The sequence below is a fragment of the Megascapheus bottae genome, unplaced genomic scaffold (genome assembly GCF_031878675.1).
Source record: "Megascapheus bottae isolate mThoBot1 unplaced genomic scaffold, mThoBot2.hap1 HAP1_SCAFFOLD_79, whole genome shotgun sequence".
Taxonomy (NCBI): domain Eukaryota; kingdom Metazoa; phylum Chordata; class Mammalia; order Rodentia; family Geomyidae; genus Megascapheus; species Megascapheus bottae.
In genome coordinates this window covers 196233-223206 of record NW_028327439.1, presented here as the reverse complement: position 1 = coordinate 223206, position 26974 = coordinate 196233, and the positions used below count along the sequence as shown (strand labels likewise).

The window sequence follows — 26974 nt, the reverse complement described above, 5'->3', positions numbered from 1 at the left end:
CATCCCATTTCAAATGTCACATTTAACAAAGGGAATCTCAACATACAGTTACTGGCACATAAATTTTAGAACATAAATAAAATTAAGCTGAGTCTTTGTATGGCATAGATAATATTAATCTATGTAATAAAACATTATGTCTATAGCGTATATAAGCTATCATAGCTTTTTATGTCTATGTAGTTATGTTTATATATACTGGTTAATGTTCTTTCTTTACATTGTCAGAGTGAGGAAACTATCACTCCATATCACACATAAGGAAACCCCATACCTGATAGCAGTCATATTTCCTGTTCTTTTCCTGACTCTCCAATCAGAGCTCTAGCCAACTACCAATGTATCTGTCTATTTGCTTTTTCAGACTTTTCATGGATTGTTTTACTTAGTATGTTTTCAAAGTTCATCCAAGTTGTAGTATGTATCTATATCTATATCGATTCTACATTCTTTTGGGTGGTCAATACCCCATTGAATAGACATGCCACATTTCAAACATTCATTTGGGTTGTTACTACTGTTTGGGTGGTTTGAGTGATACAGCAGTGAACATTTGTGGATAAGTGCTTTCATTTCTCTTGGGTATGTACACAGCTTTCATCAGAAGTATTGAGTCCTATGGTCACTGTGAAGATCTGCCTCATTACATGCATTTTCCAAAGCAATTGCCTCACCTTTATTCTCGTTCCCAATTCTTCCCCATGTCTCTTGTCAGCTTTCGGTATTGTCTCTGTTTCTGGGTACAGCCATCTGCATTTCGAATGTTTTCATTGTGAGAAAAAATTCATTCAGTTCTATTTCCCCTCAATAGTATTGCATAGAGAATCTGAAGTATTCTGAAAAACTTCTTTCAGTATGTCGAGAGATTCCTTTCTCACCATTCCTGTGCATATTGACACATAAGTTACAAATAGTCTTGTATTAGCTTACATTAATTTTAAGGTGGAGGATTGCATTGCATTTTTTGTACAGGTATACAATATATTGTAATCAATCTTCCTTTATTACTTTCCCCAAATTTTTTCAACAGGTTTCCTTGCTCTGTCAGAATTTTTGCAAGCAATCTAGCTATTTCAATATTTACCCACTATTTTTATTTTACCCATCCTTCTCCATTTATACTTAGGTAGTCCTTTAGTCAAATTCCTGCTGTATGTTTATCCATATAGGCCTAAACATGAATATATATTCCTTTAAGTTTTTGATTCTGCATATGAGTAAAAACCTAATTTTTGTGAAGGTAGTTTGTTTGGTTGTATGTTCCCAAATTGTCTCCCATTTTTTTGCATTTTTAGTTTGTATGGCTGCGTAATATTGCAGCTATACAGACATTAATATTGAGCGCATCAACAGTCTTTATAAAAATAAGAAGTCATGTTTATGTCTACTCTTCCTACACATTACTTTCTATAACTAGGACAAATTCTGAAGTGGATAGAACGTATTGACTTAACTGTTTCAATTTCCTTTGGTATTGAAATTGGTTTCAACATTTTAGTATAATGAGAATTACTAATTTTGGTTGCATACTTATCATTTTGTAATGATTAAATATTTTATTAGCTTTTATGAATAGTACCATGAGGTCTCATTATAATAATCCTATACATATGTACATTGAACTTTGAATGAGTTTCTCCTGTCCTATTCCTTTTAACACTTGTGTCCATAAAGCATTTAATAGGTTTCTGCAGACTATCTCCATATATATATATGTGAGTGTCTGTATGAAACATTATCTTCCTCATACCTACTTTCCATCTCCCTCTCTCACTTATCTAATCAGGAGGTTTCCCTTTGTTATGTTTTTGTTTCACTTTGTTTTGTTTTTTTATTACACATATCCCATTTTTACTATTTTTTATCATCATTACTTTAGATCTAGTTTCCACATGAATGGAAACCTGCAGTATTTGACATTTTGAGCTTGGTTTATGACAGTCAACATGATGATCCCAGTTCCATCCATTTGCCTGGAGACAATGATATTTGACTCTTCTTTATGTGAATCAAACTCCATTGCTTGTAAGTATTACATTTTTTTCCTTTTTTCTTTTGCCAATCCTAACACTTGAACTCAAGGCCTGAGCACTGTCCTTGGGATTTCTCAGGGCTAGGGCACTACCATTTCTGGCTATTTCGGGCTTTTGTGTAGGTGGTACCAAGGAATGTAACCCTAGGCAAGCGCACTACCACTAGGCTATGCTCCGGGCCCAAGTGTTACATTTTCTTTATGCATTCATTGGTTGTTGTTTACCTAAGCTGAGCCACAGTCTAGCAGTTGGGAAGAGCACTACAATAAAAATGGGTATTATAAATATGTAACTGTTTTCTCAACTTACACTCCTTTGGATGTATGTCCAAAGGTCATATAGCAGCATCTGAGCTTTATGTCTAATCAATCCTTTGACTCTATATGCAAAGATCATATAGCAGGATTACAAGGTTGCTCTATTTTAGTCCATCCCAAGTGCCCCTAAGTAGGAGAATTTGAGGTCAAGCCCTAGAGTTTGTTCTCTTGGCTTGCTTGCTGGTACTCAGCCACTTAAGCCATACTCCAGCTTGGCGCTTCTTGCTGCTCACATTGGACGATGAAATACCATGGTCTTTCCCCCAGGGCTGGGGGGGAACTGTCATCAATCAGGTTTCACTCCACTGATTAGCTAGGGTTACTGGAACTAACCATCATAAATAAATATATGTATATGTATAAATGCATATATGCATATACATACATATATACTCATACATACACACACATACATACAAACTTATATGTGAGTTTGTGTATATATATATCTGTATATATATTTATATACAGGTATGTATATATTTATAGCATCCTATACATATGTGATTTCCACAGTGGACACACTAAATTACATGCCACCCCACTGTAGTTTATTGTATAAAGGATCTTTTCCCTGTGTCTACTCTCACAAACTCCTCATCAGCATTTGTTGTTTCCTTTTATAATAATTGCTATTCTCACTGTGGTGAGATTGCAGTCTCAGGGTCATTTTGCAAATGAGGTGGAAACCATTTGTACTTCTGTAATCTGAAGAAGTCATTTGCTAAATTATTAATTGGATTTTTGGTTTTTGTTTGTAGAATTGTGTATTATCAATATTAGCCCTTTTGTGTTATATAGGGGACCAAGATTTTTTCCTATTGTGTAAATTGTTGCATGAATTTATGGTGTCATTTGATGTGCATAGACTTTTTAATTGATTGGAATCCTATTTGTCAATCAATTCTTATTCTTCTGGAGTCCTATCCAGGAAATCATTTCCTATGTCTCTTGTTCACTGTCACCCTGTGTTTTTCTGTAGTGATGTCAAAGTTTCAAATCTTAATATGAATATCTTTGATCCATTTTGAATTGATTTTTGACTGTATAGAGACACTGTGGTTGTAGGTTCACTCTTCTACATGTAGATAAGCAGTTGTTCAAAATTGTTAAAAAGCTGCCTTTTCTTAAACTATACATTGATTCCTTTTTCCAATAATTGGATGAGGATGGCTGTGTGCATTTAATTTTGAGTCTTCTATTTTGTTTCCTTAGTTTTCTAAGGACTATGTTGTTTTTATCCATGTGGCTTTACAATCTTTTAAAGTCTGGTAGTATAAAACCTTTAGTGTTGTGATCTTTTTACCCAGGATTATTTTTACTACCTAGGATATTTTATGTTTCCCAATGAATTTAATGATTTATTGCTATGATGATTTCAGGAAAAAAATCACCATGAAGTTTTGGTGAAATTTTCCACACATGTGAATATTACTTTCAGAAAGGTTTAAAACTGATATTAGTTAATAATTAACATGAAATAATGATACATGTTAAGGCTTTACTATAACTATCCCTTAATGATTAAGTACTATTAATATAAATTCTACCAATTCAGTTTTCCATTTTCTAGTGCCTTTATCTATTTTTTGAAGGCTTGATAGAGTAGGCCCTTCCAGTTTTTATTTAGGGTTCCTGCTAGGTATTGTTTTAACAGAGGCTAGGATTAACTGAAGAGCTTAATTTTTAGTGTATATTTACTGTATCAGGCAGTATAACCATGATATTTGCCATGTGTATACACTGCATTTTAATAAGAAGAATATCATTACTATTGCTTTGGACTTTCTAAAGGCTAGAGCTCTACCACTTCTGGCTTTTTCTTTATTTTGAAATTATTCTTTGTATTTTTGAAACTCCTTGAAGAGCCAAGTACTAAATGTAGTAGAAAACCACCTCCCAAAAGCTCAGTCCATTTTCAGATGATAAAGACAGTTTGAAATTTCCACCATATACTGTATGCAATTACAATGAAACTCAACATGATTTTTATTCGTAATTCTGATGTGTTGAACTCAGAAGGAATGCCTAAGTAGTTTACAATTAAGTTTCTTTTTTTCCAGCAGAACGTATTTCTAAGATTTCAATAAGTAAAAGTCTTTGGCAAATTCACTATAGTGACATTAATACAGAAGGGACATGTTGGCTCAAGGTTGAGAGGCTGCTGGGGAATCCCTGGAATACTTCAATACCTCTTTAACTGGATTTAAGTTAGCAGGAATAATTTTTTTAAAAAATTCCTTTGTAAAAGAAAGTTTATACAAAAAATTCCTAAAAAAACAAAGAACCATAAATATGATGTGTTCAGTACAGGAGAGAGAATGACTCTTGAAAGCTTAGCTCACTTCTGGTTTAATTTTAATAAGCTAGGCCACTCTTGAAAAAAGACCTTATATGAAGGGCTCTGTAGTGTGGCCTTCAAATATATTGGATATATTAAGTTTACTAAATAAATCTATGTCATGTAGTACATGACATATAGTATGTTACTTGTAATAGGATTATTGTATGTAATTAAACTGGGTTTGGAGGCACAAATAAAATTTATTGCAATGCAGAACAAGTTTTTCATGTTTCTATTAAATGTGTCATCACAAACAACAATGTAATGGTGTTCTATGACTTGGAAACAATGTAATTTACAGTATTGCCAAACAGAATTCCACAAAAACTTTATAGCACACCTTATGTGACTAGCTCAAAGTCCTTAGTTCAACTAAGTGATATGGAAGCATTTTGGTAAAGTGCCCACAGTGAGAGCTGTTTTAAAAGCAGTCTGTTTGTTACAGAAAAATTGTGACAGTGAATACTCACCACATTCTCTGCAATGCTACATAGCACTCACACATTCATGGGCAATGAAACCATGGACACACAACTCATTTCACATTAGAGTGAACAGATCTACAATATTTTTTAAAAACAGTTCTGATGGGGTCTGAAATAAAATATTCTCTATATACATATATATAATTCCTAATTCTTAAGCCTCTTAAAATTTCTAAAATGGCTTTTTGACTTGTCTTTAAAAAAGGAAAAAATGTGCAATGCACTTATATTTGCACTTTTGAATTAAGGAACAATATATGCTACAGTGACAAAACAACTTCGGACGGGTATGGGTCTGCTTATAGTATGACATGATCTTTGGGTATTCATGAGAATCAGTTTATCCCTTGGAGCAACTTAATTTTCAGAGTCACCCAGGAAATATATTCAACCATTTACAAAACCACAAATTCTAACATGCACTATACAAAGTCATGATCTTATTTATCTGCACATTCTTCCACAAGATAAGTATACATTAAAAATATTGCTCAAGACATAAAATATATATTATTTCTTTCCTTTTCCATTTATGCATATAAATATTTTACTGAACATACACCATCATTCAATAAACAAATGGAAAAGTTGCTTTAAAGTGTAGTTCTCTGCTATTTAACAATATAAAGTATAAAATGAGTTCTCTGATATTTAGCAATATAAAGTATAAAATGCTTACAATATAGCCATTAAAGAGCAAAATTCAAGACATCTGCAAACCAATACAGCAGTGAACAGTTCTTTATACAAAAGTCCATTAAGAAAAAGTCAATTTTGTAACATTTTACATAAAAATAAAAGCAAAAAGGGCACTGTTTCATCAGCACATTCTTCACTTCTCTCTGGACTAGAGGCCAAACATATGGTTCACTCTTCGGATCATCTTATTTTCCATTTAGTTCTTGATCAACTTGTTTTATGCATTCTGGTGTGCCAACGTATATTCCATGGGAACAAGCTCCACTACTTTTCCCAAATTAAAGAGTTATCTAATTTTTTGGCTGAATTTTGAGCTAATAAATGGTCTTGTAACAGCCCAATTCTGACTTATTCCTAAGTACATACCAAGTAATCAAACCCAGATCTTCGTGCATGCTAGGCAAATGCTCTACCACTAGGCCAATCTCCCAGACTCTTTTTTTTTGAAAAGTAAGCGTTTTCTTTTTTTCCTTTTTATTCTTGTAATTAATAGAAGGGTTACATTATATTTGCAGATAAAGGGTGCATTAATTCATATACATTGATACCCTTTCTCATGTCTTGGTCCCAATTACCCTCCCCCCCAACCCTACCCCTCATCTTGTTTTCCCCCCTTCCCTATCCTATTTCAAATAACCAAATATAAATCCCAGACTCTTATTCCAGAAATCTTTTTTTTTCAAGTTTGGATTAACAGAAAAATTTTCCACATTAAATACAGAGGCAAAAGAAAAGGTGAGGTATTCTATGTGTTGAAACTATTTTACTGTCGTATTCGACTTTGGTCTTATGTCCTTTCCACTTTCAGTCCACTGTCTTTAAGGAGAACTGCTATGCCTTTAATTCTCGAACATTCCGTTCCTCATTCTGCAGTGTTGTAAAGATGACCAGTGCATTCTGTTTGGGGTTGCCATAGGAGCAACTATATGAGTAGAGTTTGCTCTACAAGGTAAGGGTCTGAGCAAGGGAAGTCTGTCTATCATAGGGTTTGCTCTCTATGCCATTGGACTTTCTTCCTGTCCTTCCCATAGGGATTAAAGTAAAAAGAATGAATTTTTTCCAGGGAGGGCTTGTTGGATCATGTGAGGGGGAGAAGGGGCTGATTGAAGGGGACTTGGAGGAGTGAGAGCTGACTGGGGATCTCTCTGGTTCTTACATATGAAGGCTTTGCCTGGTAGCTACCTGAATAAAGTGTGTGTGTGTGTGTGTGTGTGTGTGTGTGTGTGTGTGTGTGTGTGTGTGTGTGTGTGTATGGGGGCTTGAAACTGGGGCCTGGACACTGTTCCTTAACTTTTTTTTTCTCCAACTCCTACCACTCTGCCACTTGAGCTACAACTCCATGTACAACTTTTGCTGGTTATTGGAGATTAGCGTTCCACGGAGCTTTTTGAGGCTTTGAACTTCTTGTCTTCAGATCTCAGTTCCTTAATAGCTGGGATTTCTGATTAGTCAATCACCTAAAGCCCATTTCCTCTGAAGATTTAACAAACTGGGTTTAGGGGAAGTGATGAACCAAAAGGAATGAAAAGAAAAAGAAAAGAAAGTTCTTAGCCTGAAAGGTAGCAGGAAAATCAGCTATGATTTAAATTTGTGACAGAGTTTGATCCTCCTCTGTGTCTAGCTATTTACAAGCTGAAAGGCTGGAGACAGTTTGAGTCCTTTTGCCTAATTCTTTTAGGTTACATGAAGCTCTTCACATTTCTGTTACAGCTCTACAGCAGAAGCAGGGCTGGCTACATGACTTCCTGCTATGTCTTGACCTCTTGTGGCTCCCATGGCCAGGGCCTAGGGACTAGGGACTGCAAGCATTGGGAGTTCTGTTTCCCTTGTGTATGAAATGGTATGGCTGGATACAATGTGCTTTACAAGTGTCTGCTCCAGATCTAAAAGTCAGAACCAGTATTTTACCTAAATGTATTTATTTATATATTTTTACAAGAAGAATTTTCTTATTTTCATGTTACTTTTTCTTTTGAAGAGTGTAGGAATGTATTATATGTGTCTGGATGCATTAGTGTAAATATCATATCATTATTATTATTATTGGACAGTTTTGAGTATGTGGGTGTGTTTGTGTGTATGTACAGATGTTGTGAATGTGTGGTAACACTGGGGTTTTAATTAGGGGTCTTAAATGCTTTCACAACTTTTTTTGCACCCAGGATTAGTGAATTATGACATCTGCTACAGGTCCAATTTCAGCTTTTTTTCATATATTTTTATTGTAATTAATAGAAGGGTTACATTACATTCGCAGATGGAAGGTGCATTACTTCACATACATTGATACCCTTTTTCAAGTTCAGCTTTTTTTTTCTTTTAGATAAGTGGAGTCTCCTGGCTCTTTTCTTAGGTTTCTTTGAATTGAGATCCTCAGAACTCCTTAGTAGCTAGGATTATAATATCTTTTTATTCCCATTGACATTGTATTATCTTAACATATACCCACTCTGTGTGAAATATTATAGAATGCACAAGATTTCTCTTGCTTTCTATTTCTTTTATAAAATGTTTCCAAGTAGAAAATCCACAATAACGGTGATATAAACTCTCTTAATAATGGATTTATTTACATCTCTAGGTCCCGTGAAGCAATGCATTATCTGTAAAGGTGCCTTGTATATCAGTGAAATTTTGTTGATTCAAAAATTTTTCTTCTCTTGTTCTGTAACAGAACTATGAAAAGTAATTGCAGAATGTACTTCTCCCGGGATTGGTTAACTCTGAAGAATTATAGCTTTCAAGGTTTCATAGGCTATAGATTTTAAAAGGCTCACCACCACCTAAAACAGTTCTGTGTGCATGACTTTCCATAATGTTTGGTATATTAAGTATATTTTCAACACAATCAGTGTGAAATTCTTCTGTGTTTTCCCTCTCGTAGGTGAATGGTTTGTTACCTAGTTATACTATACTGAGATATATCCGGATTACACTGTAGCAGTGTTGACCCTCAACAAATGTAATATGTAAGTCATGGGATTCAAAGATGCTAAACCATGAGTAAAAGTCCCAAGCTTGGCTGATGAGATTGAGAATATACCTATACTTTCTTTGTTAATAAATGTCAACTCTATGGAAATGATATGTCACACATTCACAAATTAAACACGTTTCTTTTTCTTTCTTTCTTTCTCTTTTTCTTTTTGTGGTCTTGGTACTTAAAATTCAGGACATTAGCACTGTCCCTGAGCTCTTTTGCTTGGAGCTAGTTTTCAGATACTTTGTGCCACATCTCCATTTCTGTTTGTGAATTGCAGATGAGAGTCTCAGGGACTGTTGGCTGCCACTGGCTTCAACCCTGAGCCTCAGCTGTATCTCCTACAGAGGAGAACTACCAGCGTATGCCAGCACCACCAGACTTCCTTCTGTTTAAAATACTGCAGTTGAGATGCTGTGATAGGCATGCCTGAGTCCATGTAAACTGGGCTCTGGCAGCAGCTGTTGATCCAGCATGAGCAATTGGTGAGTGGATTTACCTGTCATTTGAAAGTAAAATCATTTTGAAATATGGTACCAAGACAAAGTTGATATTACTGCCCAACCATATCATGTAACTATTATCTGTTTTGAAAATAAATACCAAAGGAAAGAGGTCAAAAGAAACTTTCTCATAGGCTGTTCTAAAGTTAACTATGAGGAGCTAAAAGAGTATCACAGGTGAGGCACTCAAGTCACAATGACTAGTTTGAAGTGAGGGGGAATTCAGATATGAAGTAGCTAAAGGAATCAGGATAAATGTGTCAAAAGCCAGGACTATTTCACCTGAAATACCATCATCATGATGGATAGGAATCTTGCTTCCGCTGTGCAGATCTTTTTCTCCATAAGACAGTCAGGAAAGAAAGCTAGTATTGGTGGAAGCAAGGAGTAAAGGGGAAACAGAATCAAACATTTAGATGATATATCAGCTGGAATTTTTTTTATAATGCGTGAAGTGGAAAACAGTGATCACGGATACAAAATTTAAAAGCCATATCAGCTGGAGTTTCTACATAACGAGCGAAAGGGAAAAGAGGAGACATGGAAGCAGAATTTGGGTGATATATCAGATTCAGCTTCTACATAGCAAGGGAAAGAAAATCTAGGAAACAACAAAACCGCAGAAAACATTGGTGTAGGTTCACAAAGAAAGAATTCTTCATCAGTCTTGTCTAAAAGCCTTGTTTTTTAGAGATGAACATTTAGTTAGATCCCGAAGTCTCTCTTTTAGGAAAACACAAGAAATACCCTCTTGAATATATATATATATATATATATATCATATTTATAGTTAGTCTTCAGTGAATTGCAGCTAATTTGTGTGAAAAAGTACATATAGGAAGGGCCAGGTGTATGGCCTAGTAGTAGAGTCTTGCTTAGCATGCAGGAAGCCCTCAGTTCTATTTCTTGGTAACACATACACAGGAAAAGTTGGAAATGGTGCTGTGTTTCAAGTGATATAGCACTAGCCTTGAGAAAGCGCAAGGACAGTGCCCAGGCCCTGAGTTCAGGCTCCAGAATTAGCAAAAATTAAAAAGTACATATAGGATTTTACTTAGTATTTGACTGTGCTTAATTTAATGATTCAAAGCAGATCCTATCTCTATCTAGAGAGGTCAGCTATGATAGGTCAAATAATGAACATAGACAGGCATATGTTTGAAGATATACAGAGACTAAATAAGTGTGTAGGACCGATTTTTTTCTTTGTTTTTATTTTGTAGGATGGGGACTTGAACTCTGAGCCTGCGTGCTATTGTCTCTGAGCTCTTCAGCACAAGGCAGGGGCTATACCACTTGAGCCATAGCACTATTTCTGGGTTTCTGGTGGCTAGCTGGAGATTCCAGTCTCATTGGAAATTACAGTGGCAAGGCTGGCTTTGAAATATGATCCTCAGATTTCAACCTCCTGAGTAGCTAGGACTTTAGTCACTTGATCCCTGCATTATGGAAACTATTTTGAATGTCACAGCTGTGCAGCTCTATCTGCGCCATACTGTCCTTTTAAAGTTGGTGAATGATTGAGACACCAGTGAGGAGATGGGGTTCTTGATGTTGCAGTGAACAGTGAAGAGAACTCTTAGAAAACTCTGATAGGATAGTTTGTTTATAAGACCCTATTCTGAGAGGCTGTACACATTTTGTAGACTGCAATGACAAATGAGCACAGAAAAAGTAGCTTCCGCAGTAACAATTTACATCACAACACTGGGGAATATAGGGCTCAAATCAAAGGGCCCACAGCTACTTGGCCCCTACTCAGGGCTGAGGAAAAGGAAGTTCCTTGTAGATCCCTTTTCCCTGTTTTCCTGGTTGTGGACAATTGTCAGGCCCATGATTCCTCCTCTAGATTGCTGCCCTTCTTGGCACATGCCATTCTTATTTTGTCATATATTTTTTATTGTAATTAATAGAAGGGTTACATGATATTTGCCAGATAGATGGTGCATCACTTCACATACATTGATAACCTTTCACATGTCTTGGTCCCCATTTCCCTCCCCCACCCCCACCCCACATCTTGTTTCCCCCCCTTCTCTATCCAATTTCAAATAACCAAAAACAAATATATCCGATATATCAGGTAACAAAGTGAGATACTGTAACAATATGAGATAACCAAGGGACAGCAAAAGAGATAAGAGATAACATAGTACCTTAAGAACAACAATCATTCATTATATGGCTTATGTTTCTATATCCTAGAGATCCTTTCATTTAGCGTCCTAATATATGGCCTTTTGTATCAAGGTTTTGCCCTATTGCAAATCTCTGCTAGGACAGCCCAAGGTTTCCACTGATTATGACAAATGAGGGAAATCACTGAGCCTAAGTTCCTTTGAGTCTGGCTTACTTTAGTTAATGTGATTTTTTCTAAGTCTTTCCATTTCCTAACAAATGGGGCAATGTCATTCTTTCTGACAGCAGCATAGAATTCCATTGTGTACAAATACCACATTCTTTTGGTACAGTGAATACTTTTTCAAAATCTGAATCCAAGGTTTATGACTCAATGAATAGTGTGTAGATATCATTTACCTTGGGTAAAGCATTGAAGTCTAGGCTCAAGAATGATTTTAATTGTGGAAATGAACAGTGACTGGTGTTCCAAAGAAATCATATTCTCAAAGAAATTAGAGAGTGTTTGTGTGAGTGAGTGTGTGTGTGTGTGTGTGTGTGTGTGTGTGTGTGTTTATATGTGTGTTTGTGTGCTGGTACTCTGGTATTATGACATCTGCCCCTCTGCTCTTGTGCTTAAGTCTGATATTTTCTTTTCAACTCTTCATTTCCGGTCCAATATTTTGTTGCCAATATTTTGAATTGGAAATGTCCTTTCAAAGCCATTTCTACTCTGATTTCCTTCCATTTATTATCATCAGTCCTCTCAGTAAATGTCATTATTGAGTTGAGCAGTGGTTCACCAATCCATTCCTGGCCATGCTGAGGACACAACAGGGGTTCATGTGATGAGACTGCGTTGCCAAATGCTAGTCTCATCCCATGCAGCTTCATCTAGTACAGGCTTCTGAAGTCAAATCTCAGTACTGCACAGAGGCCTGGTAGGGATAGCAGAGGTGGAGGGGTAGCTCCTGTAGCAGATCCCATGCTTGGCATGGAGAAGTCCATGGTTTCAATACTCAGCATTGTAGATAGAAAATGATAGTTTTCTTTACTTTTTAGACTTATTTTTTGCGTATGTGTTTAATTTCTTCACAGTGTGGACACTTACACCCAGAGGGGAAAATTGTCCCAGTCCTGGCCGGCCCTGAACATCTGGTGAGTCCCCCGTGTACTTCTCATCACAGTGCTAACCAATATGCAGTGTTGTAACCATAGACAATACCCATGGCAGGCACACAGTGTCAGTACAACCTTGTTTTCAGTTTTGAAAATAAACAGGCCACAATGGAACACACCAATAAACAACTGTTCCTATTCTCTTTGGAAGTCAAGTTGCAGGATCTACGCAGATAAATGAAGATGGTCACAGTGAATATATGAAACTCACACTAATTGAATGGAATGGAATCAGATTTCACATACAAAGTAGCTAATGGAGCCTGAATCAGTTCTTTATACCCCACACTTATGTTACCTTGAAAGACTCAGCATCACATCAGATAGAGGTCCTGCGGATCCTTTTATCAATCAGAGAGGTAGGACAGACAGCCACTAATACTGCAACCAAGTAGGGAACAGATGTGCTACGGAAGCAGAAATGTAGAGGATATGTCATCTTGATTTCCTACATAGCAAGTGAAATGGAAAATAAGGGAAGCCACAAAGCCACAGTCAACACTGTAGATTCATAAGGCAAGATCTCTTGGCCAATGTTGCATAAACACTTTGTTTGGCAGAGGTGAACATTTATTACAGTAAGAAGCATTATTTTCCAGGAAAATTCAGGAAGTACTCTCTTGCATATACAATATATAGATAGTTTTTGATGAATTATAGATACTTTGAGAAAAAAGTAGGTATGAGAATTAACATAGTATTTGACTGTGTATAATTTAAAGATAAAGTAGTGATAATAAGGGGAAGGAAACGTATGTCTAGAGAAGTCACCCATAAGTGTCAGATACTGGAATATAGATAGGTATGTGTATAAAGTTGTACAGAGAGTGTGCATCAAGTTTGTGGGCAGTATTTTGAATGTCACAGTAGTGCACTTTTATCTGTGCCATTCCATCATTTCACGAGTTGGGTGAATGACTAAAATGAGTGAGGAGAATGGAGTTCCTGTTGTTCTAGTGAGCCATAAAGAGAACTCTTAGAAAAATCTATAATCAGATCACCTCCATGAGACTTTATTCCAAGGGATTGTGTATGTTTTCTAGAGCTCAGTGACAAATCACAATGAAGTAGCTTCTGCACTAACAATGTATTTGAGAGCACTGAGGCAATTCAGTTCTCCAAGGGCCCATGCACACTTGGCTCTGACTCAAGGATGAAGAAAATAATTGAAGCACAAAGTCCCGTTTTGTTGTGATAGTTTTCTTGCCCATGGATTCATCCTCTAATTTTCTGACCTACTTGGCACATGCCATTCTTTCTGTACAGTAAATACTAACATTTTTTTGGCCAGTCCTGGGCTTGAGGTCAGGGCCTGAATCCTGTCCTTGGATTTTCTCAAGTCTAGAGCTCTACCACTTGAGCCTCACCACCATTTCTGACTTTTTTTTTCTATGTGTGTGGTACTGAGGAATTGAAGCCAGATCTTCATGCATTCTAGGCTAGCACTCCACCACGAGGCCAAATTCCCATCCCAATGCCAATTTTTAACAAATATGAATCCAGGGTTTATGAGTTGATGCGTAGAGTATAGACATCATTTATCTTGGGCGAATCATTAAAGTCTTGGGATCAAGACATGATTTTAATTGCTGAAGTGAAGAGTGACTGAGTGTTCCAAAGAAATCACATACTCAACCAAAGAAATTATGGACTGTGTAACCTATGTGTTTCTGTGTGTATGTGTGTGTGTGTGTGCGTGTGTGTGTGTGTGTGTGTGTGTGTGTGTGTGTGATATGTGTATTCATATGAGTATGCACTGGTGTTATGACATGCCCCTCTGCTCTTGTGCTCTAATATAATGCATTATCACTCAAACTCCACATTTGTAGTCCAATGTTTTGGTGCAGGATTGGAAATAGCCATTCAAAGCCATTTCTACTCTGAGTGCCTTCCACTTGCTATCATCAGATCTTCCAAAAAATGTTATTCAGTGGTTCACCAGTCCATTCCCTGCCATTCTAAGAGAAAACAGAGGTTCACATGATGAGGCAGCATTGCCAAAACTCGAATCACTCCTATGCAGCTTTGTCTAACCCAAGATTCTGAAGTCAAACCTCAATACTTCAAGGAGGCCTGGCAGGGATAGTAGAGGTGGAGGTGTAGCTCTAATATCAGATCCCATGCTTGGCATGGAGAAGACCATGGTTTCAATACCCAGCAATGTAGATATTTTTCTGTGCTGTTCTGGCTCAATTTTTGTGTATGTGTTTAATTTCTTCGCAGTGTGGAATCTGACACCCAGAGGGGAAATGTATCCCAGTCCTGGCCGGCCCTCAACATATGGTGAGTCCATGTACTTGTCAACTGAGTGATAAACAATGTAAAGTGTTGTAACCGTAGACAATATATATGACAGTCGATCTGTATCAGTACATCCTTGTTTTAAGTTTTGACATAAATAAGAATAGAAAAGGTCAAAAGACAATTGTTCCTGTTTTCTTTGAAAGTCAAGTAGTAGGATCTATAAAGGGAAATGAAGATGGTCATAGTTCATTTATAAAGCTCACACCAATTGAATGTATTGGAAACAGATTTCACTTAAAAAAAAACACTAATGGAACCTGAATCACTTCTTCATACTCCACTCCTCTGTTACCTTGAAAGGCATACTATTACATTGGATGGGAGCCTACAGATCTTTCTATCAATCAAGGAGGCTAGAAAGACAGCCAACAGTAGCACCAGCAAGTGGGAACTGAGGGAGTCATGGAAGCAGCAGTGTAGATGGTATATCAGCTTGATTTCCTGCATAGCAAGTGAAATGGAAAATAAGGAAAGACACAAATCCACAATATATGTCCATAAGGAAAGAATTCTTTGTCAATCATTTTATAAAAGATTTCTTTATCAGAGGTCAACATTTCTTTGGACCAAGAACCTCATTTCTAGGAAATTCCCCTTCCAAAAATAGTATATTTTGTGATTGTTTTTGATGAATTGTACCAAATTTGGGTGAAAAATAGTTTTAGGAATTTCCACAGTGTTTTACTGTGTATAATTTAATGATTCAAAGCAGATCACACGTATATCTAGAGAGGATAGCATAAAAGGACAGATACCAGAATATGGATATACATGTGTACAATGATATTCAGAGACTGAGCACATAAAATGTGGAGAACTATTGGAGTGTCACGGCAGTGAGATTTTGTCTGTGCCATTCCATCCTTCTGAAAGTTGGGTGAAGGACTCAGACTCCAGGAGAAAGTGAATTCTCCCGGTCCTTGTGAGCAGTGAAGGGAACTCTTAGAAAACTCTGATCAGACCACCTGGGCATGAGACACAGATTGAAGGGTTTGTACACATTTTCTAGGACTGCAGTAACAAAGGATCACAAAGGAAGAACTTGTGCACTAACAATTTACCTCCCACGACTGGGGATTATAGGTCTGAAAGTGGCTGTGAACATTTGTCTCTTGTTCGAGACAGTAGAAGGGAATGTCTCCACAAAGTCTCCCTTTTGGCTTGGACAATTGTTTGGCCCATCCACTCCTCCTTTAGATTTCTATCCTATTTGGCAGATGCCATGTTCTTCTGTACAGTTAATGCAACTTTTTCATAAATGTGAATCGAAGGTTTCTGACTCCATGAATAGTGCACAGACGTCATTTATTTGGGTAAAGCCTTAAAGTCTTGGCATCAAGACATGATTGTAATTTTTGAAATGGACAGTTGCTGGGTTTTCTCACAAGATCACATTCTTCATCAAGGAAATTACCAATTGTGTGTGTGTGTGTGTGTGTGTGTGTGTGTGTGTGTATTCCTGTGCAGTTGCTGTGGTATTTGGCCTTGTGCTCCTTTTCTTCTTGTGCCATGGGTGTTGCTTCCACTCTTGATCTGTACATTCCCTCATCAGCATTTTGCTGCTGAACTGAATTAGCCTTTCAGACACATTCTTTTCCTTAGTGACTTTGTTTTTGTCATGTGTCTTCAGTTCTCTCAGTACATGATCCAGTAGATCACAGAGGTCTGACAGTGGTTCATCTACCCATGCCAGATCATCCTGAGAGCACAGCCAGCAAGGGATGATTGAGTCAGCATAGACAAAAGCAATCTTCTGTCCTCAGAAGCTTCATTCAGCACTGGGCCCAAACTTTAAGCTGCAGTTTCAGAGACAGGGATTGAAGCTATAGAACAGTTAGATACACAACTCAAATGCATATCTAGCGAAAACCATAGTTAAAACCCCCAACCTTTTAGGGAAATGCATTGTTTCTTCTCCCAGTGTCCCACTTAATTGTCTCTATGTTTTGTATTTTGTTATAGTGAGCACCACACATTAGAGGTCCTCATATCTGAACCGAGCGCAAATGTTTGGTGAGTTGATTTGACATCTCAGTGTACAACCGTTTTGGAGTCTGAGGACAATACAGATTATATAGCCAGCCTAGGAATATCTTTATGAAGTCATTTTGAATATTGACAGAAATAGAGGATGATTGAGTTGGTCAAAAAACACTGGTGGATTGGCTGCTCTGTAGTCTAGGAAGCAACCAAATTTTTCATAATGTCAGTGCTTGTATGTTGCTTTCTATTAGCCAACGGAGGTGACAGTCCTACTCAGGAGTAACCCTGTGGTGAAATGGTGTGTAGAGCCTAGTATTAAAGTTCTTATTGAGTGTGGATTGACCCTGCATTCTCCAGAATGGTGATACTGAAAAGCCCACCATTATATTGATGGAATTCCTGCTTCTGGCCTACTGTCCATTGTTCCTATCTGAGAGTTGAAATCAGTAAAGATATCCCAGATTATTGAAGGAATGGAGGAAGCAGAAAATTAGGGAATTCAGGGTTGAGTTCCTTTGACTTGCATTGAAAGTTACACAAGATGGAATTAGGCATTGTGGTAGATGTACTGAGAAAAATTCTTCCATCTTGGATGAAACCTTTAATTTTCTGAGGTCCATATTTAATATCCCCAAGAGATACAATTCCATTTCTATGGAAAAATGGAATACTGCTTTTCATTTAATAACATGCCTCTCAGTTTTGCACTGCAGTAAGAGAGAAAATCACTCGAGGGAACACAAGACCTGGAGATGTAGATGTAGCTCAAGTGGCAGAACATTTTCCTAGTAGGGGCAAGGCCATGATTTCGATATCCAGCTTGTATAAAACATGTTTGAGTTCCTCTACATGGTCCAACTCAATTATCTGTTTCTAATTTTATTTCATTACTAGTGATGTCACGACGTTTCCAGCCACTGCGGTTTGTGACTCAAACATTGACATTTGGTGAGTTGTCTATCATCTGAAAGTTAAACTGATTTCAATGTAAGTACAATGCCCAATCAATATGGCAGCTTCTCAGAGAGTTCTCATGTAATCCTTATGTGTATTGAAATAGAGAATGATAGCATAAATGAACACACACTTGATCATGGTCTGCTTTGAAGTGAAACCTAGCAACCAAATCCTTATTTACATATCAGTGCCTGCATGCAACTTTCACAGAGCCAACAGTGGTAAGAATCCCAGTTAGAAACAGTGAGAATGGTCTTAGTGGTTTCTCAATGAAAAGAACAACAGATCTTTTTCATTCTCCAGAATTCTGATACCCACTATCAGAACTGATGAGAATCCTTCTTCTTAGGGTACCGTTCCTTGTCCATTTGTGAGAGGCAGTTAAAAAAACAACCAAATAAATGAAAGGAAAGAGGGAGTAGAGCAGACTTAGAATGCAGAAAATTAGAAGTTCTAAAGCACTGAGTTCCTCTGAAGTGAGTTCCAACTAGCATTAAACTGCATAATATCAATAGCATTGTGCTAAGTTTACTAGGAAAGAAAAAGACTTTAATCATGCATAAAAGTTTTCTTTTACAAAAGAAATTAATTTTCCTTTCCAGGGAAAAATGGAAATACCTTTGTTCATTTTGCTAAGTTATGTATTATTTCTATTCCTATGAATTTATTTGTGTTAGGTAAACTGTAGCCAATTTGAATAAAACCTAAGACTATGAGTTCACATGGCATTTGACTCTATCGTTTAATCCTCTAGCACGGATGGAAAAGATCCAACAGAAGTTGGGACCGAAGAATTGACAAAAAGGTCAGATATCTATATGTAGATAAACATATGTAAATATACATGGTTGTTAATCAGAGTGTTTCTGGGAATTATTTTCAAAATGTTCTCAGTGCAGCTTTTGTCTGTAATATTACTCCTTTTCCATGGTTGTTGAATAAATGAGAAACGAGTCTCACAAAAGTGTTTTACTATTTTAGTAAGCCGTGAAGCAAAATTCCTAGACAATCCACACCTTGCTGATATATGAGATCCTACTAGAATTAGATTTGTTCCTTTGGTGTTACAGCAGTGACACACAATTCAATGCATTTGTTCTGACCAAATGAATTTTTTCAAGGTGAAGAAATAAAATGCCATATCAAAGAGACTACAAGTTTGTTTCATTGTGAAAGGGGTAAATAACCTCTTGTACAACTCTTTCCCATATTTTTGCTGGTTATGCCCAGTTCTCTGATGGGTGTGCTCTTTCTCTAGATCCAAAACTTTAATTTATGCATAATATTTTCATTGTCCACTTCATGCCACATTTTAGACACTGTGGTTCTATGGTTGGTGACACTATGAACACTTTATAGACAGCATTTATACTGGTGAAAGAGATGAATCCATGGCATTATGATTTTATTTTACTTCTTACTGCTCACATGTGAATACAGGGATCATGAAAAAATTCACATTTCAAATAAAAGAGTTTGGAGACAGATTGGGTCCACGAGCATGTGGAATGGGGGTACTCTGATACTATGGCTTCTAGTCAGGGCTTCAGGAATATTCTGCTTTCTTGCTTATACCTGAGGCTCTGCTTCTGGAACCACACATACAGTGCAACATTTTACTGGATCCTTGGAGATGGACAATTACAAAAATAAATTTCTACCCTGGATGTTTTCATATTGCTGTCCTCTGATCTTTGCCACCTGTGTAGATATAATTATACATATGAACCAAAAGCATGCACATCCATCGTAGATTCTGGTGAAAGCCCAAGTGGATCAACCAAGCCTAGGCACAAAGATTCACATACCATGAACAGAGAGTATCACAGATAGTGCTCTGAGTTGAGACCTGAGTACTGGAGATAAGGGGTGTTAGGGACAGAAAAGCTAGAGATACAGCTCCATTGGCAGATACTTGGGTGGCATACTCAAGGTCATAATTTCTATACCTAGTAGTGTCAGAAAATAATGTGTGATTTTTTTCCAACATGGTGCAACCTGATTTTTGTATATGTTTAATATGTCCACAGTGAAGACAACGACTTAACAATGGTTGTTTTTCATTCTAATGAAGAAAACAGTAATTGGTGAGTTGATTTTTTTTTAGTAATATATCATTCTGGAGGATAATGTGTCTTCAGACTACACAGGACTGCCTGTCCATATTTGCAGGTAATCATGATCTGGTTTGAAACTTATTAGAAAATGATAGAGTAGTTCAAAATACACTGGCGCATGGGGTGCTATGAAGTCAAGTACTAGCATCTCAAATCCTTAGATCACCACAGTGCCTGTCAGCTAGTCACATGAGCCCAGGCAGCTGGGAATCCCTTTCTGAAACAAAAAAGTAATCCCAGCGGTCTATATGGCCCATAAAGGAAGACTATATCCTTCCTTCTATAGATGCCTGCAACCACAATCAATGGTAGCCTTGCTTCTAGAATTCTGTTCCTTGTCCCTACCTTAGAGGCAGGAAAGTCACCAGAGAATAGAGGACACCTAGAATGCTGATATTTAGATGATATCTAAGTCTTGATTTCCATTGAAATCAGTTGAACTGAAACCAGAAGAGGGTATTCTCCATCAGATCAGATAGATTTATTGGGTCATAGTATTCTTAACTTTTAGGGAAAAGTCTTACCTTTTGCAAGTAGAAGAGTTTAATTTCTCTAAGATGCCTCCAATTGAGTTTCCTAGCATGTATGGATACTGAACATACCTATCCAAGTAGACAAATGTGCAGACTGAGAATTGTGATGTTCATGGAAGTTTCCAGCACCAGAGAACACCATTAACCTAGTTTCTATCTGATCTGAATACAGTGTGTATAGGAGTCTTTCTAACTTTGTTTCTTTGGGTAAAACAGAAACTTATCTGGATAAAAGGGAAACATGTCAGGAAAGCAATGTTTCGTGTCCCTGTTGTGTTTAAGACACTGTAAAAACACCCACAGAATCTAAAAGAACATTTCATTCAAAATGCTTTGGTATGAGATTTTTCAGATTGTGTGAAGGACAAAAGAATCTTGAAAGAGCAAGAAACAAAGAATTTGGAAAGAGCCAGGAACAGGCTGCAGTTGGCAGGGCGTAGAGGAACCTTCAACAGCAGGTGAAGCTGGTTCTACAAGTACCCACTCATCATCACTGTTGATGGAACCCGCCTCACATTTATACGTGTTTCATGTTTATTCTGGTGGATATGGATGGATGTAAGAAGTTAGTCTAGGGACTTAATCAGGAATTTCTTGGTTGCAATGAAGATGTGTCCCTCTAGAGTGTAAATGTACTTAAAAAGGGGGACTATGCATTGGTATTAAGATGATAGGTCCTTAAATATGAATCCATCAGCTTTTCCTTTGCAGAAGTGTAATGTTCAGGTCACTATCACAGGAAAACTCATTTCTAGTTAAAGATGTTAGATATGAATTAGGATGATATAGATGAACATTCAAGGTCAGTTATTACCAGACTCATCAAAGAAATGCAGTGATTGGCTTTTCTAAAGTTATATTTAATAACAGTATCTATATACTTTTGTCCATATTGATAGCAGACACCTCAATCCCAGTGTACATTGTTCAGAGGCCCAGCTGCAGGTCTCTAGTTTATGGCCCTTGGGTTACAGCATGAAATCTCTTATGATGTTGAACTTTCTGTGTTAGTGACAGACACTGGGACCAAGAACTTAAATAGTATACAAGAGATGTATACTAGGAGAACAAACTGAATCGGGAGGTAACAGAAACCATCACCAAATGCTGTATCCTTTTTGCATCTGAGAAGAAAGGCAGAGGAAGTAAACATTTTCCTATATGCAATAGGTGTTTAATGCATCATAAATTTATACAACTCAGTAAATTGTAAAGTCATATACAAACTTCCAAGTAATTGATTTACTTGGGCGTAAGGTTCCTGTACCTATAAGCTTCAGAATCATTTTTATACAATATTTAAGAATTTATATATCAGATCTGATATGTGATCAAATGTATGTTATCACAAGTGTGCATATATACATATGCAGAGATATTTATAAGGTATGAACACACAAAACACATGAGTTAATGATAGCTAAGTGTGTAGAGCACATGATTGGAAGTGGGCAGGATGAAACAAGAGGAGAAAGGAAGAAGACGTTCAAATTTGTAAAACGACCCTCTTGAGGGTTTGGAATTGCAGTGTCATTTTAACTGTCATGCTTGTCACTGATGTGTCAGGGGATGACATCTGTCTTCAGATGAAACTGGGTGAGGGAAGAACAGGTCATGAGCAATATGCTTCATCTGCATTGCTCACATTAATAACATATTCCTTCAGAAAATATGAAGTATATTACCTATGGATCTGTGTTGGAGTCCTTCTTGCACATCTAGGATGGGGGTAAGATGGCGACGGAGCCCACAAATAATCCCTGGAACACAGACTCTGGAGACCAGGCTCCAGACTCTTGGTGCAGTTTGCTAAATACAGTTCAAGTGGTGGCCACCACATCAGCAAATGGGGACCTCCCTGTGTATGACCATCAGCCAATGATGTCCTGAGACACGCACCACTTGCTAGGAGTACCCGGGAACTCCTATTTCTGGTGGGAGGGGCCAGGTGCCCTCTGGCTCTGGACTGCTTGGGTCAGTGAGTGTGCACATGCTGAAGCACAGGTGGCAAACAGCGGCGCTCCTAAATCACTAGCTAGGAGTCCCCACAGTTTCCCCTTTTTCTTTATTTGTGGACACTCATAACGGAATGTAGGATGGGGCCCAAACCTTGTGCAAAGAGATTAGCTAGATGGCATCCAGGCAAGCCTGGATAAACTCAACCAACTTAGCTAAAGCAAACATGGGTCCTGCTGCTGTGGAAATGAGTGTGGTGGGCCAGAGAGAACTAGGGCTAGGTGGGTTTAAGATGGGACTGGCGTTAACGGGAGTCACAGCCCCCATGTACTCCCCAGCATGCTTTGAGGGAAGACAATAGGGTTGCAGTTCCTCTGATTGTATTGTTCATAATCATATCACGGTTCCATGCCAGGGTAGACATAGGATGAGGTAGCTTTGAGGAGAGTGTGGAGGCAGAGTCTGTGGCATCCACAGCCAGCAGAGCAGTCATCCAGGGTGGTTTTTCTGGATAGGTTGGTGTCCTAGGTCATACTGGTGAGGTCGCAAAGATGGAGGCAGAACTCAGGTTGTAAGACCCCCGACTCAGCGGGATGTCTACAGATGGAGACCCTTCCCAGGAAACAACGAGACCACGCAGTCGGATGCAAACAGCAAGAGGTTTATTCGGGTACCGGGCGCCCGGGGCTACGAAGTCTCCTAGAAGACTTGCGCGCCGAGGCTGGGGAGAGGGGAGTATTTATGGGTAGCTGAAGCGGGTTACAGAAGCAGAAGCATGGTTACAGGGTAGGGATTGGTTAATTCAAATGAGGCTGGGGATTTATTCTGGGCAGTAGTGGAATTTTCCTTTTTGGCTAGAGAAGGACTTACGTGTCCTTCTCCTGGTCATAACATGTTTTTCACATACTCCTTATTTTTATCCTGTTTATACAACTTCAGTCCTCGGTCACTCTGACCGTGAACATCTTGCTGGTTATTTTTCAATTTCTTTTTATAACTAAACTGCAGCTGCTACACAAAATGGAGTCACTTCTGCTATTCTGGAAATTACAGTTAAAGCAGTTAAAAGCTATACATTTAAAAGCTATACATTCCTCATTCCCCCATTTTCTTCTGGTTCCTTGAATGGAATCCTTCATTCAATGAAGACTGTTTCTTTATTTTTCAATTGCTGATATTGCTGAGTGAGTACTAATGCTTGAACCACTGATAATCTGTCTTTTACAAACTGAACTAATTTATTAAGAATACAAGGGCCAAAAGTGAGAATTAAAATGAGTATAATGAGTGGACCTGCTATGGTGGACAAGAGAGTTGCAAACCAAGGGGACTGATTAAACCAGCTTTCAAACCATCCTTGTTGGGAATGGAATTCCTTCTCTCTTTCTGCTAGTCTTTCTCTAAGTTTACTCATAGTTTCTCGTACAATTCCCGTCTGGTCTGCATAAAAACAGCATTCCTCCTTTAAGGCCGCACACAATCCGCCATCCTTTAAGAAAAGTAGGTCTAGACCTCTTCTATTTTGTAGTACTACTTCAGACAGGGATGTTAAAGACTTTTCTAAGGCCGTAATAGACTTTTCAATAGCTTTTAAATCTGCATTCATAGCAGTCTGTAAATCCATTAATTTGTCATTTTGAAGTAGGGCAGTGGTTCCGGTACCGATTCCAGCAGCTATTCCTCCAACTCCCAATAATAAGGCCAAGGTTAGGGTAACAGGTTCTCTTGAGTATCTCTTTTTATTCTCATACAAATTTAGGACAGTTTCTGAGTTATGGTACGTAATTCTAGGCCAAATCTGGATAAGGACGCAGTAATCTGAAGTCTTATTAAAAATTTGAGACTGTACACAGGGAGTCAGACCTGTGTTGCAGGCCCAATAGGTTCCTTTGGGGGCTACAAGGTAAGAGTCCCCGTTTATAGTGATGGTCTGGTTACACAGGCTCTGATGGGATGTTGGTACTTGGCCAAGGCATGTACCCTGCCCTGATACCTCCGGAAGGGTCAACTTATAGCTGGGGGTAGATTGGCAGAGGTCAGGCGCCGTGGTTAAATTAGAGAAGTTGGCATTTAGGGCAAGTCCCTCATAATAAGGGGGGCTAGAGACCAAACAGAGCCAGCAGTCTGTGGCTTGGTCAGGGTTGGAATAATTGAGGGCTTTATAAGCCCCTTTTACTAAATTAATAAGTCTTTCACTAGTTCCCTGTTGGTGGGATGAGGAGGGCGAGGGCTCTGCCGAAGGGGAGATTAAGGAAACTTGAGGCTCAACAGATTCCTTTAAAACAGGCAATTGGCTGGGGGTTCTCCGGACCGGCAACACAGAATTAGGCCCGATTGGTAGAGTTTGGGTCTCGAAGTAGAGTCTGATTTTGAATATGGCCCCCAGGTCACGTCCCTGTTTATACCAGCGCATTCCCCACGTCCGGCCCTCTATCCATTGGCTTGTGGGAATGGATTTTCCTATTGATGAGAAGGTGATATTAAGGGGCATGCAGGTGGCATTATTTTTACACTGGGTAGCCCAAGGGTGTCCTTTCTTTACACTAATCCAATCTCGAGAATTTTGGACCCAATAATTATCCCCCGTAGTCTCACAGCCCCAAGCTGCACAATAATAGGACTCTACGTGGCCGCACGTTGCTTGCTTGTTCCGTGATCGGCCTTCCCGTGGGCACACATAGAAATTATTGGAGGCAAGGGCCTCCCTATTTTCCGGGCTGCAGCATCCAAAAGATTCATCCGCCCCGCTGAACTCCCATGTACTAGGGCACTTATTGATGGGAAGAGAAGCTGGGGTATAATTGGGGACATCCCATCCATTACCACCTATTCCAGCCACCAGTTGACAGAAGTCGGGAGTGAGGCTAGGCCACCAGGTGCCAGGGGTGTATATTCCTGTAGCAGCCCAGATGACGTCTCCCGTCTGGGATATCACCTGCCAGGTTTGGGCTCTGGGAGTATAGGGGCTCCCGGCGGCCAGAGACAAGGGGAGTATACAGAGAGATATTATAAACGGGAGAGTCTTATCTTTAAAGGATTCGGGGTGCGCTGTAATTTCCATTCTGAAGTCTGGCTGGCAGAGTTGTCTTGGTGAGCCGCTTTTACATGGGAGGCGTGGACCCAGGCAGTGATCCCGTCGACTTTGAGGGCGGTGGGAGTTGTCAGTAGGACTGTGTATGGTCCTTTCCAGCGCGGTTCCAAATTCTTGGTTTGGTGTCGTCGCACCCACACGGAGTCTCCAATTTGGAAGGGATGCGGGACGATAGGCCTGTCCTGCTGCTCCCGATATGCCGCCGCCAGGGGTTTCCAGACTTCCTTCTGGACTATCTGAAGAGCCTGTAAATGGGCCTGGAGAGAGGGGCTATTAGCATAATCAGAAACATAAGGATGGAGGAAGTTTACAAGAGGTGGGGGTGCTCCATACATAATTTCAAAGGGAGTTAGTCCATGGGGGCCCGGTGTGTTCCGGGCCCTATACAAGGCTAAGGGGAGTAGGGACACCCAATCCTTTACGCCAGTTGCTATAGCTAATTTAATTAAAGTCTCCTTTATGGTTCTATTCATTCTTTCTACCTGTCCTGAACTCTGGGGTCTATAAGCACAATGCAACTTCCAATCAATCCCCAATAACTTGGCCACCAACTGACTTACCTTGGAGACAAATGCTGGCCCATTGTCTGTTCCTAGTACTTGGGGCATGCCATACCTGGGAAAAATTTCTTCCAGTAGTTTCTTAGTCACTACTCGGGCTGTTTCATGCTTGGTGGGGTAGGCTTCTACCCACCCAGAAAAAGTATCTATGAATACTAAGAGATATTTATAGCCATATTGTCCAGGTTTGATTTCTGTAAAGTCAATTTCCCAATGAACACCTGGGCGGTGTCCTCTCACTCTGACTCCAAGTCCAATTTTGGCCCGCCCTGCGTTGACCCGAGCGCATGCAGAACACTGATCAGATACTCGCTGCAGGGCTTCATCTTTCCCCAAGAGATGGCCGAAGTTTTCCTGCCGGTCTATGAGTGTTTTCATTTTATTCTTCCTTAAGTGAGTTAAGGTGTGGAGATTAGAAATAAATTCAAAAGTCCACTTTTTAGGCCAAACTGTTTTCCCATCGAAAGTCCATTGTCCTTGTTTGGGGTCATGGGCCGCCCCCATTTTCTTAAGACACTCAATATCCTCTGGAGTGTATGGAAGTGGAGGAAGGTTGCAGAGGGACTTTTCTGTCATTGGGAGGACTCGCACTTGTGGAGTTCCCTGACCCTGGAGTGCAGCTTCCCGGGCTGCTTTGTCTGCTAGGCGGTTGCCTCTGGCCTCCATTGATTCCCCTTTTTGGCGGGCAATGCATAATGCTCAGTCTTTTGGGCAAGAATAGTGCAGTCAACAGGGCTATAATTTCGGCTTTGTTCTTAATGTCCTTTCCCTCTGAAGTCAGTAAGCCCCTCCTTCTATAAATTTCTCCATGTATG

The 26974-nt window shown here is 38.9% G+C and overlaps 1 protein-coding gene across 1 annotated transcript in view; it reads left to right on the top strand.

The window, feature by feature from the left end:
• The first annotated feature begins 8798 nt into the window (after positions 1-8798).
• The window catches only part of LOC150039835 (uncharacterized), a 31578-nt gene continuing 13402 nt past the window's right edge, over positions 8799-26974 (top strand). The window contains exons 1-7 of the mRNA XM_090327560.1: positions 8799-9343; positions 12578-12637; positions 14882-14941; positions 16925-16975; positions 17840-17893; positions 18657-18707; positions 19933-19989. Coding sequence (XP_090183686.1) covers positions 9333-9343; positions 12578-12637; positions 14882-14941; positions 16925-16975; positions 17840-17893; positions 18657-18707; positions 19933-19989 — 344 coding nt within the window. The 5' untranslated portion in view covers positions 8799-9332. The remainder of the gene's footprint in view (positions 9344-12577; positions 12638-14881; positions 14942-16924; positions 16976-17839; positions 17894-18656; positions 18708-19932; positions 19990-26974) is intronic.